We start from the raw sequence: 17,992 nt of genomic DNA on the forward strand, positions 1-17,992 counted from the left end.
ATCCAGGTAGACAATATCCACAGTTTTTCCCTTGTCCAACAGTCAGGTCATCTTGTCATAGGAGATCTGGTTTGTCAGGCAGGACCTGCCTTTCATAAACCCATGCTGACTAGGCCTGATCCCCTGGTTGTCTATTACGAGACTTGTAATGGCACTCAAGATGATCTGCTCCATGACCTTCCTGGAACTGAGGTCAGACGGATAGAACAGATACAACAGAGGTTTTAATAAAGCAACACAGAATTACAGCTTAAAGAGACTGTGGTCAGGATACAATACTTGGAATCAACACAGTCCATAGGAAAGCTTAAATATTCAATGACCAGTCCTAAAGCAAGGAGAGCATCCTTTGAGTGGATGGTTATGCAAGGTGTTATGCACCATATTGAAGTAGTTCATCAATATTAACCAAGTGGGGAAATAAAAAAAAAAAAAAATAAAAAAAAAAATGAAGTGCAATGAGGGTTAACAATGCTACATCCTATGGCTTCAAGCTGTTCCTTGGAAGTCTCCAAGTAATAATAGTGCTTCACCCTGCCTAGCTTCTAGATATCAGGATCACACAGACTAGTGATCAAGAAACATATTAAAGTAATAATGTAGTCACTAACAGTTAGTGATGGTTCCAAAAACCTGTAGGAAAAAAACTTCCTGAGAAATTAAATGAGAGGGCAGAGCTTCAATATTTGGCAAAGTGTTGGAACTATTAATAAAGTAATCAATACCCCTGTAAAGCAGCTAAAGAAAAAATAGTTGATAAAAAGCACGCTTTGTCAAGAACATGTGAAGGGTCACAAAACAATAGAAGGTGAACAAAGGAAACAGGGTGAACATAAAAGGGGTGTTTTCATAACATCTTCTCTAAGCTATGTTAAGTACACTAAATTCATCTGTTGGGAAGCATCCCTCATCCCTCCATTGATTACTTCAGCAGTTTACTCTCTTCTCCTTGATTTTATGAATCCCGCTTAAGCTGGATGCCTGAGTCACCTAAGATAGATAGAGCAAGCACCCAAAGGCTACATCAGTAGCTCCCAAGCTTTTTGGCTGTCAGTGGATCACAATCAGTGTTCAGTTCTTTTTGCAGACACACTACGCAGCCTTATCAGCAAACTAGGAACTATTACAAAGCTTTACAATATGATTTGAGAATTCCTGAAACAGGCTTTTCTAAGACATTTGATACAGTTTTCCATATCTTACCCTCATTCACATTTTTAGCTCCTCTCTAAGAAACATAAATTGATTTTGAAACTGGCTGCCACAGTGAGAGGTTCTGAGGGTGTTTTACATGATACTGATGTGAATCAGGGTTTTGTAGAGAATACAGTAGATCAGGTTTACAAAGACTGTACAACAAATACCTTTTAAAGGAGAAGGGTAAAAGATTATGAGATCCCTAGTTAGTAAAAGTTTGACTAAAATAAACAGAACAAGATCAAATTAAAAATGCAAAAAACCCTTGTGTTAGAGGGAAGGAATAATCCAATTATCATTGCATGTAATTATGAAACATTAATTCCCCAACATCTGACAGCACTTCAGGAGTAAGTACTGAGGAGCATGTAAACACTGTGTCAAATGAAAAGCAATATATCTTTTTCTTCTGCCACCTAAATACTGACACTCTAAGCGTACAGAAGAACTTATCTATGTTAAATTGACAGGGAATTTCAAATCTGACGCTAAAGGACAGGCATTATACTTTTCAGTTCAAAGATGATTTGGATTCTGTGTTATACATCAGGTAGGAGTAAAAGCTACAGCAAATCTGGCTACCGTGGCTTTTACTGAATTCTTATATAGCAACAGAGTAAAGAAAAAGAGGCAGCTAGAGTGCAATTTACTTCTGAGTATGCTGTAGAGCGATTGTTTATTGAAACCATGAGAGATCTTCCCAGGTAGTTACAAGTGGAGAGAGTATACCAAGCTAGAGCAATTAGGCCCCAGAAATATCCAAAAAGGCAGGAAACAGTGTAAAAGATCCATCAGCTACTTGCACAGCAGATCTCACAGCTGACGATGGAGCAGGAGCATGGAAACTGTTCATTCTGATTTTAGTAGATATAGAAGTAATAACAGTATGTCACTGGCAAGCAAGGCCAAAAATGCCTCAATCCCCTTCAGCAAGTTCCCTTTCCTATTAAACCAAACAGATAATAATATCACTTCTTCCACACAGGATTTTCTTAAGAGTGTCATTAGACACTCCCCAATGGTTTGCGCACAGAAGATAGTTACACTTCATAACTAATTGACTCTAATTCTTCTTATGTATATAGGGCCTAGTTCTCCTACGCACAAGCAGCAAGTTGGTTTAGCAATGAAGACTTTGCCACAGCAGCTAGTAAGAAAACATTCTGTTCCAGATTAAAAGAAAAACCACACCTCACAAAAATTATTACTTTCTGCTAGAATACTCTACAGATTATTTTTCACAGAAAAGCCAATTTATCAGAAAATAATTAACTATGTTAAAACTTAACTTATAACTTCCATGAAGCATTCAAGTGCCTCACTTGTACCCTTCTCAACTGCAGATGACCTTTCCTGGTCATACCAGATCTCTCATGAGCTGCTACAGTTTTGCCTCCCATTCTGGGATTTCACTATATATTGCATGAGCTATAATCTAATTGAAAAGCCAGACACAGGAGCCATTGCTGAGGCATGAGAGATTACATGAAAAATTTTCTTTATCAGTGAGAGGTTGAATAATGAAGAAAAGATCTCCACTTCCCAGCTATTTGGCTCATTGAACTTCTTTCAGTTCTATGCTATATAAACACAGGGTTGCATTAATATATTTCTGATACTATTTTCAATGCAAAAAGGAACAGTTACCACATATTATGCAAACAGGAGCCTTATCCCAACACCCATCACTTTGATGTGTTCCACATGTTAAAAGTTTGAAAGCAGCCAAGTATGGAACAGGGTAAACTTTTTAGTCCCTCACATTTTCCAACACGAGCACCACAGCTTCACAAAGAATGCTGCAAGTAAGTCTGACCTTATCCAGGCAGCAGAATAAAAGCTCTCTCCAGAGTGAAGCAGTGATTTCATTTTATTTTTTAAACCACAGATGGATGTAGTTAGGATTGATCTGACAGTCCACCAATCAACACTGCTGTTAAGACCTCACAGAAAGAACAGGGGAAAAGTAGCATAAATAAGGACTGTGGGCAAGGCTGGCTTAAGCTTTGCACCACAGAGAAGGGAAAGGCTTCACAGAGATGGCTGGAGACAGAAGCTGCTTCTACAACACCACTATCAGATGAACACTGCTTGGGAGGAAAGATCTTTTGTGCTGAAGAGCACTGCCACATGTAAAACAAGGAAGACAATTAATGTTTTATTGGAAATACCCTCCATTTGGACACAACCAAGGTTCTTTTTATTAAAAAGCTATTTTCTCCTTCTGTGAATAAAATAGATAGTTTCTGATATAGGTGATAGTGCTGCAGAATGCTCAAAACTTGCTACAGGTTTGGGACCAGAGAAAAACGTTGTAAACAAAATTTTAATAATGCTTTAAAGGAGACTAAAGTACTTCCTACAACACCTTGCCCTGACCCACAACCTTCTTCACTTGGAACCAAGTCCTACACTCAATCATAAAAACAGTTCTCCACCAATAACAACCTAGAGGGTAGGCTGTGACCAGTTTATAAGGGACAATGTCAAACAAAATAAGCTAAGAAAAGGTGCCAGTTTGTATAGTCTAGCGCACTGTAACTACTACAGTAGGATTTGTGAGAAGACTCTGCAGGGCCAGGTGTCAGGTAACACAGAAGGGAAAGTGCTGGGGTAAACAGCTATTGAGGTCACCTTACAGAAGGCCTCATTTTGCCTCCCGCATCAGGCCTCACATCAGGTGTGCTGTGCTGTGCCACTGGCATGAGTGATATTTCAGGTCAACGTGATACTCATCAATAATGGAAGGATGAAGGATAAAAAAGTTGGAATAGCTTGCCAAGGGAAGTGAGCAGAAGTCGTTCCAAATCTATCAGACCTGTTAACAGGAAGACTCAGTTGGCTCTTAAACAATTTCTTTTATACACATATCACAACACATTCATTTAACAACACTAGTATCTTTAATTTTTTTGTACAGACACCAAAACATATATAATGAGGATGAACACTATCAGAAAGTCACAACATAGTGAATAAAGCCACTTGGTCTTGGTCACCTTCCTGCCCCAGGGGTAAGAACGAGAATCAAGCCTCCTGTGCTCTACTATGCATCTCTCATCCCCAGGTCACTTCATTGGTTGCAGCACAAAACTCAATTGAGTTCCATGAAACAAAGGGCATAATTAAATAATATATGTCCTGGAAATCAGAAGGATATCTGCCAACACTTTGATCAGAAAAAGAAGCCCTTTCTCTGTATGGAGAGAGTAACTTAGACCCTTAGGATTCAGTGTGCTTCCTAAAAATACCACAGTAACCTGAAACAGAGCCAAGATTTCTCAAAATTCCAGTGTAGCATCTTAAACCACAAGACCATTTCTTCACCAACATGCTAAATAACTTGAGTATTTCAGCTGATATGATAAAGCCCTACCATTTGCAAAGATATTATTGAAGGGGAAAAAAGCAATCAAGATTTAATGCAAGATTTTTTTATGAATTTCATAAAAATATGTCAGTATAGCTGATTTAATGTAAGCATCTTTAGAGGTTATAGAATTAGCCAGATTTTATGGCTTTTTGTAGCAGGTTTTTGTTTTCCAAGGTGCCGCTTGGTATTTAATGAATATGCATAAGTTCTGGTCCCTTCTAAAACTAAAAAGAGGTTTTCTTGAGTCCTGTTCCTTTCCTCTTTAAAAGTTTAATTTGAAAAGGCTTGAGTCCTTTCAAGTACCTCCTATCAAATTCCTTCACTTGGACCAAGGTACCTCTTGGGTATTACTTTGACAGAATGAGGTTTGTTTAATGATCATAGCATTAAAACCTCATGCTCTGAAGACATTCATTAGCACACTGGGGAACACAGCGTAAAAACAAGAGGTGAAGCAGGATTTCTTTCAACAAATCACACATCAGTAAGTTATTTAGACATCATCTTTATTACTTTGTCAATGGGCCATTTTCCAAAAAATGGTTATACTTTAGTCATTCTATGCCCGGGCTTGCTCCTGTTAATGCTGAGACATTGCAAAAAAATTCATTTGTTTCAATGGTACAGGCTAAGACTGTCAAAGAACAGCTCATCTCTCAAGAACTCCCTAATCATTTAAAAGTATTGCTGCCTGGTAAATTCAAAGCCACAAATACACACTGAGGTACCAAGGTTCTGAGGTACTCAGTAAGTTCTCAGCAAATTACAGGACCACAGAAAAATTCAGGTTAGAAGGGGCCCCAGCAGATTTCTAGCCCAACCTCCTGCTCAAAACAGCATCAGCTATGAGATCAGATCAGATTTCTCAAGGTTTTGTCAGCTGGGGCTTGAAACCTTCCCAGAACAGAGACTTCTCAACATATCTAAACAATCTGTTCCAACGCCCAACTGTCCTCATGGGGACAATGTTTCTCCTTATGTTCAGCCTTTTCTTTCAGCTGAACTCTGGTGTCTCTCATATATCCCTGTGAAGGGTATAGGTCCATCTTTTTGATAACATCCTCTTACATACTGGGGGCTGCTGCTAGTCCCCCCATCCCACCCCAGGAAGCTGCCTCTTCCCCAGGCAGGACAAGCTCAGCTCCCTCAATCCCCTGCTCAGAGCAAGTTCTCCCACCCTGAGCAAGTGGCCCTCACCTGAACTTGCACTGGAGATCCAAGAACAGGAGTCTAAAAAGTGCAGAGGAAAGGGGAATAATGACTATCCTTGATCAACTCACTTAGCTCCTGTTAATACTGCTCATGATTCTGTTAGCATTCTTTGCTGCCAAGGCACAACACTGGTTCATCTCATCCCCCTGACTATCAAGATGACAGGTTCTCTTCACCAAAGCTACTACCCAGTCAGTCAGCCCTAGGCTGAACGGCGCACAAGGGGCTTGACCTTCCCAGCTGCAGAACTTTGCATTTGTCCTTGTTGAATTTCATAAGATTCCTGTTGATACATTCCTCCAGCCTATGTCTGGTGCCTATGCCTAAGCCTCTATGAATGGCAGCCCTACTCTTGAGTCTATTGACCATTACCCTCAATTTCATGTCATCTGCACATCTGATGAGAGTACACCCTGCCCCATGGCATCCTCAAGATCACTGTGAATATGAAGATCTTTTTTCTTACTAGGTAAATGACTAGATGAAGCGCTTTTTTTTTTTTCTTATACACCTGCAGCTGCTTTTTGTCAGGAGTAGTTAAAAGGTATAAAATCTTCACAAAAGAGAGGACATTTTGAGTTATGTTTTTTTCCCCCAACTCAATAAACTATAGTCAGCAACTAACAGTCTCAAGTAAAACGCCACACTTTTCAATACCTATGGTTAAAACTGCTAGATATGTTGGCCGAAGACTATTTTCCTGGCTTATGACCATGCCTTAGATTTTATCTTCAAATAAAGTTTAAATATCCTTTTCATGTCACTTTCTTCAAGTTCTTTTCCATCATATTTTTCCATATCAAAGCAGCCTGTAAAGCCATTTAATTCTTGAGAAATTTTCAACAATCACATTACTTTTCCATAGCCATATCTGGAAACAGTTAACACTACCTTGGCTTAATCTTCACATTAGTTTCCATGCTCTTTTCATGCTCCACTTTTTTGAGCCACAAATCCACTGTTCTATCCCCTTATTAGATTTCAAATAATCAGAGTCACAGGGACCAACAGCACTGAAAATATCCTCCTGAGTTATTGATTTCACTCATAATATTATCACAATATACTTTTATTAAATCCATATAAACATTGATCGCATTTATTCTTTTCTTTGGTAGTTACTGAATTGAAGTTATTTTCTTTCCTGCAGACTTACTTTCTAACACTCGTACTAATATTTTCCTTATAGCTCTTTTGTGCAAAGTAAGAAAGATTTATCTTGATTCTGCTTTTTCATAGGGGTCTATGAAGTTTGAAGTTTTGCACATCTGCAATGAAACTATAAGGTTTCCATCTCTGTTTATGTTGAAATTAAAACAAATTTTTATTATTTTAATCTCAGTGCTTTAATTCTAAAAAGAGACAATATGATAGAAAAAAAAAATTAAAATAGCTTCAATTTTTCCTGGTAGTTCTTTGGATGCAGTCAGCTCTGTACACATGGGTGGAGACACAGACTACATTCCTATGGACTGTATTCAACAGATGATGACTTAGAGAAAATAGGCACAATGGTAATGTACTAAAACTCAACATTTACCAAACTAATACAACCCATGTCTTACATATAAGTGTGTATGCATATTCATGACTACATAGTAAACAAATATTGGTAGTTTAATTTGCCAGGTTTGCAATCATTCATATATTATAGGAAAGAATAACAACAAATCAATGTGAAATTTGAAACACCACAAGTATATGTATACAGACACCGATTGAAACATACATTAGTTAACAATACCTGATTGTTATGACTGAGATTTGTATGTGAAATTCAAATCTCCACTTGATATTAAAAGTCTGAATGCCAATTATCAGTTTTGTATACCACCACTTCAGAGAACAAATTAGTGTTCCACATAAAACTTTTTACAGATTAATTCCTGCCTGTGATATGAGTAAAAATGCTATTTAAGTCCCAAGTTATATCTGTAGTTACATTAACCCAGTTACTCTGCTTAACTAATGTTAGTTCAAAGTATTCAGCTAAAATACCACTACAGCAAACTCAGTAGGAGTTAACAAGTCAAGCAGATCAACAAAATCAATATCAACTTCTAAAGTAAATAGGAAAATAAAATACAATTATGCTTTTTAATATATTCTTCTAAGACAAGACAAGAAGTGCTGAGGAGGTCCTGCAGGTGTTTGGGGGACAAACCAGGATAGAACAAGCAAGTATTTTTTAGGCTAGACAAGGAAAGTACATGCAACTGGGAAGCCCCCTATCCGATAAAGGAAAGACCTATTGTGCTTGAGCTACGCTTGGGAAAGAAATTAGTTTCACTAGCTGGAAATGGGCGATGGGTTGAGGCCAACTGGAGGAGTTTCAATAAGGGCAAATGCCGGGGGCTGCCCTTGGGCCACAACAACCCCCAGCAGTGCTACAGGCTTGGGGAGGAGTGGCTGGAGAGCTGCCAGTCACAGAGGGACCTGGGGGGTTGATTGACAGCCAGCTGAACAGGAGCCAGCAGTGTGCCCAGGGGGCCAAGAAGGCCAATGGCATCCTGGCTTGTGTCAGCACTAGCGTGGCCAGCAGGGACAGGGAAGGGATCTGAGCCCTGTACTCGGCACTGGTGAGGCCGCACCTCGATTCCTGTGCTCAGTTTTGGGCCCCTCACTACAAAAAGGACATTGAATGACTCGAGCGTGTCCAGAGAAGGGCAACGGAGCTGGTGCAGGGTCTGGAGCACAGGTCGTAAGGGGAGCGGCTGAGGGAACTGGGGGTGTTTAGTCTGGAGAAGAGGAGGCTGAGGGGAGACCTCATCACCCTCTACAGCTGCCTGAAAGGAGGTTGCAGAGAGCTGGGGATGAGTCTCTTTAACCAAGTAACAAGCAATAGGACAAAAGGGAAGGGCCTCAAGTTGTGCCAGGGAAGGTTTAGACTAGATGTCAGGAAGTATTTCTTTCCAGAACGGGTTGTTAGGCGTTGGAATGGGCTGCTCAGGGAGGTGGTGGAGTCTCCATCCCTGGAGGGGTTTAAGAGCAGGGTCAACTTAGCACTTAAGGACATGGTGTAGTTGGGAACTGTCAATGTTAGGTTAATGGTTGGACTGGATGATCTTCAAGGTCCTTTCCAACCTAATTGATTCTGTGATTCTATGAAATAATAGTTTAGACTGATACTCAGAAAATAACAACTTTAAGGACCATAAAATACTGAAATAGAGAGATGTTAAAATCTCCTCCACTGGAAATTTTCCAGAACAAAGTTAGACAAACATCTGTCAGAAATTAATTTGCTGTATTGATCCTGCTTCAGCTCTAGAGAGGGGGTCAGTTGGGCTTGCTTCCCATCCTACCTGTTAAGGACTCTAATTTTAAATAAATAAATAAATTTTTAAAAAGGCAAAAAAGAATATGAACTCAAGGTTAAACAACTCAGTGAAAAAAACTCATTTACATATTTCTTCATAGGACATTTCCTAATGTTTAGGGGTTTTTTTTTTTTAATTTGTGTGGAATGAACAGGGTGTAGCCCTTACCCACATACTGACTGACTTCATTATATTAACCCTGAATAATCTGAAATTTATCTTTTAGGGAGATGGAGAAATCACTTACCATATCCTATAAAAGCTGGTATATTCGCCCTGCTCTAAACCTTGCTACTCTCTAGTCATACAATCAACAAAAAGCCCTCAGTGCACAGTCACAACCTATTAACAATGAAGTAAAACAATTTGCCTCATTTTAAGTAAAATATTTCTGATAGTGCATACTTTACCAGTTATGTCATGCTGTTTGAATGACTCACTGTAGATTTGATACTGATTAGGGCAATGTTTCTTCAGCCATTTGCAGACATCCTGCTGGGTCCATAACGCCACAGGCTTGGTCAGCTTTACAGTCCCGGACTAGAAACACAGAATAAATAACAGAAATGATGTTTAGTCCACATACAAGTTTCAGAAATATTAGTCTGTGACATCCATATATATGATGTTAAAATAATAAATGCAAGATAGGAGCAGCTCTGACTAGCAGATATCCAATAATCACCAGCACGTTACACAAGACCCAGTGAAAGGTTCTTTAACATTATTTTGCATTGCATACATGTTCCTTGCATCACAGAAACATACTGCACCCTGTCTTACTTGAATAACAGTTTAAAGAGTGACCAACTCTGACTGTACCCAAACAGCAATAGTTGAAGCCTTTGGATTCACAAGAGGGATGTACATTTGTGTCCTAGTTTAGATATAACCATGACAGACCAGGAGTATCCTCAGGCCAGGCACGTTCCTCAACTACAATTAAAAGATCTTTCAACAAAGCCCTTTAGTGTAAACAAGTTTAAAGACTGGTTCTGCCTGGGAAAAGGAGACTACACACCAATTGAGGTAGAGCTGGTGATATCAGTTCATACTGAACATTTCAGCTGACATCATTCCCAGGGTTTACAAGCAGGTTTAGTTTTTCTGCTTCCTTTTTACTTTTAACCCACCTATAATCACCATTATGTGAAGTAGGACTCCTGCTTAAAACAGTCACTTCTTTATAAAGATCAGTGTTCAATACTTCCCTGAAAAATCAGTTTTATAATAATCATCTGAACAAATAGATTGTTTATACATAAAACATGCATAAATTAACTCAACTGCATTATCATAAGTACAAAGTCACATCTCATTTAATCAAACAATTCACCTTTGCATATACTTTTTTTAACCATAAGAGAATGCTGAGTTCTAGACAACCTGAATTGCAGGGATTTAAAGCCTTTCATCTAAGTAGGCAAAACAACAAAAAAAAGATAATATACTCAAAGTGATTCCATCTTTTTTTTGCAACACAGTCTGCCCAGGAGACTAAGAAAAATCTTAAACAGATGGGCTGTTATTACCAACTATAAATATTTAACATTGGACACTGCTGATATAAGTGGGTGTGAACACCAATGTATCCATTTACTTCATGATTTTGTCAAAGAACTGAGTCTACAGAATAAAATCAAAGTATCTTTGTTCCCATGCTGTGCATGCAGAATACCTGTCCTCCAGCTCCTTGTGGTGCAGAAGGTTCAAGAGAAGTTTTTCTGTACAAATCCGAGGTGAAGGGAAATGTCATCTCAATCATACTTCTCCATTAGGACTTGCAGTGGATTCCCTCGATACTGCCAGCCAGGGTTTATCCCAGCATTTACGCAGATGTACTTTGTCAGACAGACCTTTTCAAAGTTGCTCTGAAACTTTTCATTACTAGAAGCCCAAAGGACCAAAGCAGTTCTAAGCTAGTGCACTGCATGTCGTATTAAGTCCACAAAGTACATCACGCAAAGATACTAAGATAAGGACAGGGAATATGGCAGAGCTAAAATTCCAAGAGGCAAACATGTCTTGTACTTCCCATGTTCAATCTTCCCACTTTTTCACTGTCTGGGTAGAAATTTATTTAAATAGCAGGGAAAATATTGTTAAATATATAATATAATGCAGATCCCTTAGCTCAGCCTTTTTTGTTTTGAACAAAACCACATTCACCAGAAACATAAACCTTTTTTCAAACACACAAATAGGCACCATCCAATTGTAGAGGTATCACAATAATACATAAAACCACCCCAAATAATTGATTCTCATCCTTTGCTGCCACCTACCAACATGCAGCAGGCAGAAGCTTGACTGACAGATTTGGTATCCATAAAAAAAGAAACTTCCAGAGGTGTTGATGGTGCACTATAACCAGGACAGCACTTGCTCTACCACTATCCTTTCTGAGAACCATGTCAGTCTTCCGCACACAGAGAAACCTGCTCTGGACACTGCATCCCTCTGGAGAAGGGGCAGCCTCTGTAGGGAGAGCAAGTGCCCCGTAACGGCTCCTCATGCAACTAGGAAGATCAAAGGCTCCTCTTTGAACTTCTTTAGCCTACTTGCTACTGCTATTTGAGTCAAAGAAGAAACGGAATTTCAGTGAAGAGCCAAATATTATGGTATCAGTTCGCTGATTTTTATTACACACATATATAAATGCGTGTCCTTCACAAATACATCAAAGAAAAAAACCCAAGTAAATATAGCCATAACACAAGCAGTCCCTTTGATTCCGTAAAAATCTTCGAACAACCGGGTCAAGACTTCAGCATCTATCTTTACATGTTACTGCTTAAATTTAAAGATATTTCTTGAGCACTGGAATTTCTGAAGACTAGAGAAAAGTCTGCAAGTCCTTGAAAAATAAATTGTTACTGCCTGTCTTTGTACATCACAAAAATACTTAAATCACAAATATTTGTCTACAAATATATATAGCTAGCTATAGGTTTACAAGCTATTTATTCCTAGCTGAAAACATACAAGTAGTGCCAACATCTGTTTTAACTAAGAGGTTGCTTTTTTCAGTACTGCAACTATTCTCCTCTTCAAAGGTTTAAGTATCATCATGTTAAACATCTGAAGCAAGTTTATCAGCAATTACAGTACAAATTTAACATTTCCCTCTGTGCCTATAGAACTGAAACAGTTTCAAATGTAGCTATTATGCCATGCAATATGCAGATCACCACACAGCAGACATACATCCTGATTTTTTCACTGTCCAATGTTCAGAATTATGATTGCAACATGTTTGACTTGAACTTACAACCTCAGTCCAAAGAAGACATTTTTACACTGCCACCATCAAGCATTATGCTTCATTTTCTAATTCATAAGGACTTGAGTTAAAGGAATACAGGGTTTTCAAAGCAATGGTTATAAAAAGTATATTGTTGTTGCTTTCATTTTTGGAACATCATACCCAAAATATTTTCCAGCCAGATGCTCCAAGTGAAAGGCTATGAAAAAATATGCTTCCCTCCCACAAAATTCGTTAGTTTCTTCCCTGCTCTAAAGCTAGATCTTATACTAAAAAAAATTCCCAGTAAACCAAGAAAAATTACCCCTACCATAAACATATCTACCAAATGAGTTCTGTGCCACTAACTATACATATAAGCTACCTTGAAAGGTGGAAAACATTATGTTTTACTTTATTTCTGTTTATCAGCTCAGTCAAACAATAGGCCTAAACTGATTAAAATAAAATATTTTTAAAATATCTTTGGTCCAGCTTGCCTTTCATTTTCCTGACATAAACTCATCCTAAGATCACCCTTTGCTGGCAACACTTTAATAGTTTAATCCTGCCAAACACTATTCCAACTCATGTGCCAGATACAGATCTGATGAGAATAAAAGTCTTCAGTATTATGATCTTTTCTTGTATATTTGAAGGAAAACCAGTTTCTTCAGGATTTTGTATCAAACTCTTCTAAATTGGCTAACCCCAGTTTTTGCTAGGTGTATCTCAATTTATAAAAATTACGCCCAAGGAAAAAGAAAACAAAAAGCACATTTAATACATGACAATTTCTTTGTTCTATAGTGTAGAGAAGACAGTACTTAACATTACTACTCCAAAACAAACAAACGAATCAAAATCACAGCCTGCACACTACTAGAGACTGTATTTCAGTGTTCAGAATAGCATTAGCAACCAAGCCCTGCTCTTCCTAAGCAATGACATACAACTCTCTTTGGCTTTTCAGGTGCAGTTTACCAAGCCTGCCAATTTTGAAGGTTAAATTATTTACCAGAATTTCTTTGTCTTTATTGTATTTTACTCCAGAAAATAAAGGTTTCTGTATTTTTGAGTGACACGGGATTCAGTCTCATTATTAAAACTACGTAACATATTATGAGCCAAGTTATTTAAAAGAGCTTCTCCAACCCAAACATTTTGTGTGTTTAAGAATCTGTTCAGATTAGAAAATCAGCGATTGTGGAGATCAGGGTCTTCAGTCAAACGGCTCCAGGTCTGCTGGAAGGAGGTTGCCTGGTACCATTTGTAACATCCAATTTGCCAACATACTGATACTGACATGTAAGCAAAGTCAGTGCATATTTACATTCAAATTTATCCAAAATCAGACTCTACAATTTCTGCCTAAAAAAAAATGCTTGTATGAAACCGAGATGGATAAAAAAGGTACTGCCTAAAGCATTAAGGCAGATTCTGCTCCAACACATATGAGACACTCTCTGGACTTCACAGTTTAACCAGAAAAAGAAAAAAAGCAGGACCAATTTTATTACAGCTGTGCTGGTCAAAGGGCATAAACAAGGCAAGGCTGCAAGGAGAAGCACCATCATTTATTAGACCAGCAGCACAGAGCTCTGCCAGCTGTGTTTCAGACACGAAGAAATCTTCATACAGAGTAGATGTGGAGTACAACTGCTCAATGGTGAACCATTATGTTAACCCAGTTAGGCAGTTCAAGAGAAAAGTAGGCCGACAGCTGTGAGGGGAGGTATGGGAAGAGCAAAAGAAAGTAGTTATAAGGTCACTGCTACCTAGTAAGGACAGAGGGAGCGAGATGGGTGGCTATCACCCCTAGAATAATGCAGAAGCAGCTGGGGTAGGAAAAAAAATGTGTCAGAAAACCATTGATGTGTCTGATCAGAGACTGGGAGGAAAGAAACAGGATCACTTCATGCATGAAGTTGAGAAGGAAATATTTGTAAAATCAAAACATAGTATCTTCTGCAAGCAAACTGTAGAGGGCCAATAATATATTTAAAAATTAGAAAAATAAAGTTTTATGTGTTTCTGATATAGATACACATAACAGAGAACTTAAACGACACAACTCAAAAAAATCTAAGTTAATGTCAAATCTTTCAGTCTGCTCCAGAAGCAACACTAACAGAATCATCTTCATTGCTCATGACAAGAAGCAGCAGTGCCCATTAAGAATTTCAAAAGCATGATTTTATTTTTTTTTTAAAAAAACATGCTTGGGTTATATTTCTAAAACTGAAAAAAATAGGAATCTTTTTCATATATTCCAAATTACTTCTCCAACATTAAACTGCCTATACAGAATTCAGAATCAATGCCTAACATAAAAGCTGGTCTCAGTTCTGGAAAGAACAGAAGAAATGAGCCAGGCTAGTGAATATTTTTTTATAGGATATCTTAAAATATTGAAGAATCTGGAAGGGACACATTTTGTTTTAGAAATTCACTTTCTCAGTCAGATAGTCATACTTAGAAATTTTACCAGCAAAGACTAAAGAAAATTACAGTAAGAAGCAGATACCCCATAAAACCACTGAAACTTCCATTGTGTTCCCATCTGTGTTACTAATAATTTTAATACTAAGGAAAGACAAAAATGACAAACTAGATGAAATGCATTTATTTAAAAAAGAAAAACAACAGGAAAATACTTTATGATACCTTCCTTCTTATGCTGATAAAAGATTGAATGTTTAAAACTTTAATTGGATCAGCAATCCTGACAGTCATATTCTAGTTTATTACTTAAGTCACTGCGAAAAACAAAAAAACAGTATGGTAAATAAAATATTTTAAAGAAAAATCATTGCAATTTAGTTTAAAGCACACTTTAAATGCCAAGTCTGCACCAACTTCAGTTTAGCCAAGACTTAAACTCTAATACCACCCAGGAAGGATTAAAACAGACACAACAACAGCTATCATGCAAGTCATATACTTAGGACTCATCAACACAAAATTTCCACTTTGAATGAAAACTATTGAGACATGGGAGACTTACCAAGACTCCCAAACTGTGCTGGAATCGTGGTCAGTTAGTGCATTACATCCCCTAAATTGCAAGCTTGCGTCTCACATTTGCAGCCCCAAACTTACTTGCTCCTCACGGCAAGATGAAAAATGCAACTGAGTGTCATATAATGACGCCGTGAGCAAGACTTGGAGGCTGTGCAGCTGCCAGGGAGCTCACATCTGTTAACACAGCCTGATGCTCAAAGCATGCTGCCAGAAGCAGTACACAGCCCACATCTGAGTCCTTCTCCCATCACTCCCATGCTTGTCCTACACGTTGCCCCTCCTTCCCTGGTCCAGTCCGCTGGCACATGGCCACACCATGCTGCCCAACTCAGGCTCCACATACGGGATCCCACAAAAGACAAGATCAGTTACAGGTACACGCAAGAGGGAGTTATTTCCCATCACTAGCCAGCAGAAAGATCAGAGTAGGGCTATAATACCTTCCTGGTTCACCTGAATTCATATTCTCAGAATATATTGGTTGTTTTAGAGAAGCAACTCAGTGCAGCCAGTTCTCTGTCTCACCGGAGCACAAATGAAGTCCAGGACAAAGTACCTGAGGCCACAGGAGAACCACATCCTCACTGACTCCAAGCTAGTTCAAACACATCTGAAGTCTAAGGAGAGACACAAACCAGACTTGCAGAGAGATCATTGCCCCCTCAGTCCAGCCACTGACAGATGGGGACCATCCCTTGTGTTACGGATACTCTCAAATAAACAACCGACCATCAAAAATAATAAAAAATTATTATTATTCATGCAAGTAACTAGCTCTCCGTAAATTACAGGTTCAAATGTCTGTGAGAGGAGAACAGAACAGCTTTCTAGGGTTAAAGGTAACCCAGAACACATAACAAAGAACTCTATAGGGTTTAACAGCAACCCAAAACGCAGACAAAGCCCCACTCTCTGGAGTTTAATGACAACCCCAAATGCTTTACAAAGCCCTGCTACCTAGGGTTTAACGACAACCCAAACCGCTTTATCACTCACCTGACAAGTGAGGGCTCTCAACCTCGAGGACCTGCTCAGGGCAGCGTCCGGACCCAAGGCACCTCAAGGAGTTTCCTTGGGCAGCATCCTGACCCAAGGGGAGAGTCCTCGACAGCAGCTGCTGCTCCAGGGGATGAGCCCCAAGTAGCCCCCCCCGGGGACTCCATTTATACCCAGGACCAATCTGACCTGTAGTCAGTAGCAGCTCTCATTGGCCAAAAGCCCCAATTGCCACGAGGCCCTGAGTACAAAGGCAGCCCAAAGCTGGTACACTTCAGGAGCCAAGAAGCTCTGCTCGCATTGGGCAGATGCACCTGCCACACCTTGACATCGTGGGGGAGAGAGGAGAGAACAGAGCTGAAGGGGGAAGTCAGGACACCTGAGAAGCACCAGCTCAGGGCTCTGAGCACAGGGTGCACAGGGCCAGGTCAGCCCTCTCCAAGAAGGACCAGGTAGGGGAAGGACTGGAGACTGGCAGGGAAGCCATGGAAGGTACAGGAGGAGTGGAAACAGTTCTGTAGAACAGATTTGCTATTCCTATCCTCTCACTTTCTGGAAGAGGGGTGTAATAAATGCCACTTCTACAAGGCCCCGCCTATATTAGCAGCAGTGGTTCACAGCCTCCCATCTCTCTCACTTACAGTCTCTTCACCTTTTCACAACTTCAAGGGCCAAGTAAGCCACTGGCTTCTTCTTTACCAAGAAACTGCTATGGCAATGCCTAAGGCCAGTTCTACACAAGCAGAAAATTCTACCCCAGGATCCCAAATCTGTGTAGCACCACCACTTGTTCAAAGACCATTGAAAAAAGGGGGAGGTTTTACCTCGCTTTCAAGCAACACCAGGATAGACCCAATCCAGTACCTCTATACTGATGCCACAAGCTTAGGTATACTACAAACATACTGCAAAGGGAAGGAAAGGAAACAAATTATGAAAAGTAATGAGATTAATCTGAAAAGTAAGAAGTTGTTAGAGGCTTAAGGCTGTCACAAGTATAACCATCAACAGGAAAAGATAAAGTTGTCAAAAAAAAAAAAAAAAAATCACTAAGCATTATCCTGATTGGGATAAAGACAGTATCGAAACAACAAGCAAGGATAAATAAGGTGACACATTTCCTATGAGAGTACTCTCTTTCAATGAGGTATTGCACTCTGAAAGCAAGAATCATGACTGGCAGATGCTGGTGTTGATATAAATGGCAGCGGCACTATCAGCAAACTGTGAAGAACTGAAGTGTCAGGACGAGAAGGAGAAGACAGAACACTCCTCAGCATTGTCAAGAAGCTTGTCTGAACATCAAAATCCTGCTATCAAAAATCCTGAAAGCCACAACCAGGGCAGACAAGCCAACAATGCTTAAAATAAAATCACATGTAGGACCAGGAGCACAATCAAAAAAAAGAAAAAGGAGCACAGCCAAATCGAAAGAGTGTAATGTTTTAAAATTCACTTAATCTAAAACCAGCGCATTTTTAATCTTGCCAAACTAAAGATTCATTTCACTCAGTGCAAAAGATTCCTTTCAGTCCAAAAATTAAATATTTGCTCTTGGATATTTGCAGAGAAAATGCAGAGAGGGAAACTTGTTCTGCCAAGGTGAGGGTTCTTACTTCACAAGAT

At 39.2% G+C, this 17,992-nt stretch overlaps 1 protein-coding gene across 1 annotated transcript in view; it reads right to left on the bottom strand.

Moving 5' to 3' along the window:
* Positions 1 to 17,992, bottom strand: part of SAMD12 (sterile alpha motif domain containing 12) — a 159,651-nt gene that overhangs the window by 121,810 nt on the left and 19,849 nt on the right. Inside the window, exon 3 of the mRNA XM_026841512.1 lies at positions 9,513 to 9,642. Coding sequence (XP_026697313.1) covers positions 9,513 to 9,642 — 130 coding nt within the window. The remainder of the gene's footprint in view (positions 1 to 9,512; positions 9,643 to 17,992) is intronic.

Source organism: Athene cunicularia, assembly GCF_003259725.1.
Source record: "Athene cunicularia isolate RWA chromosome 2 unlocalized genomic scaffold, athCun1 chr2_part1, whole genome shotgun sequence".
NCBI lineage: Eukaryota > Metazoa > Chordata > Aves > Strigiformes > Strigidae > Athene > Athene cunicularia.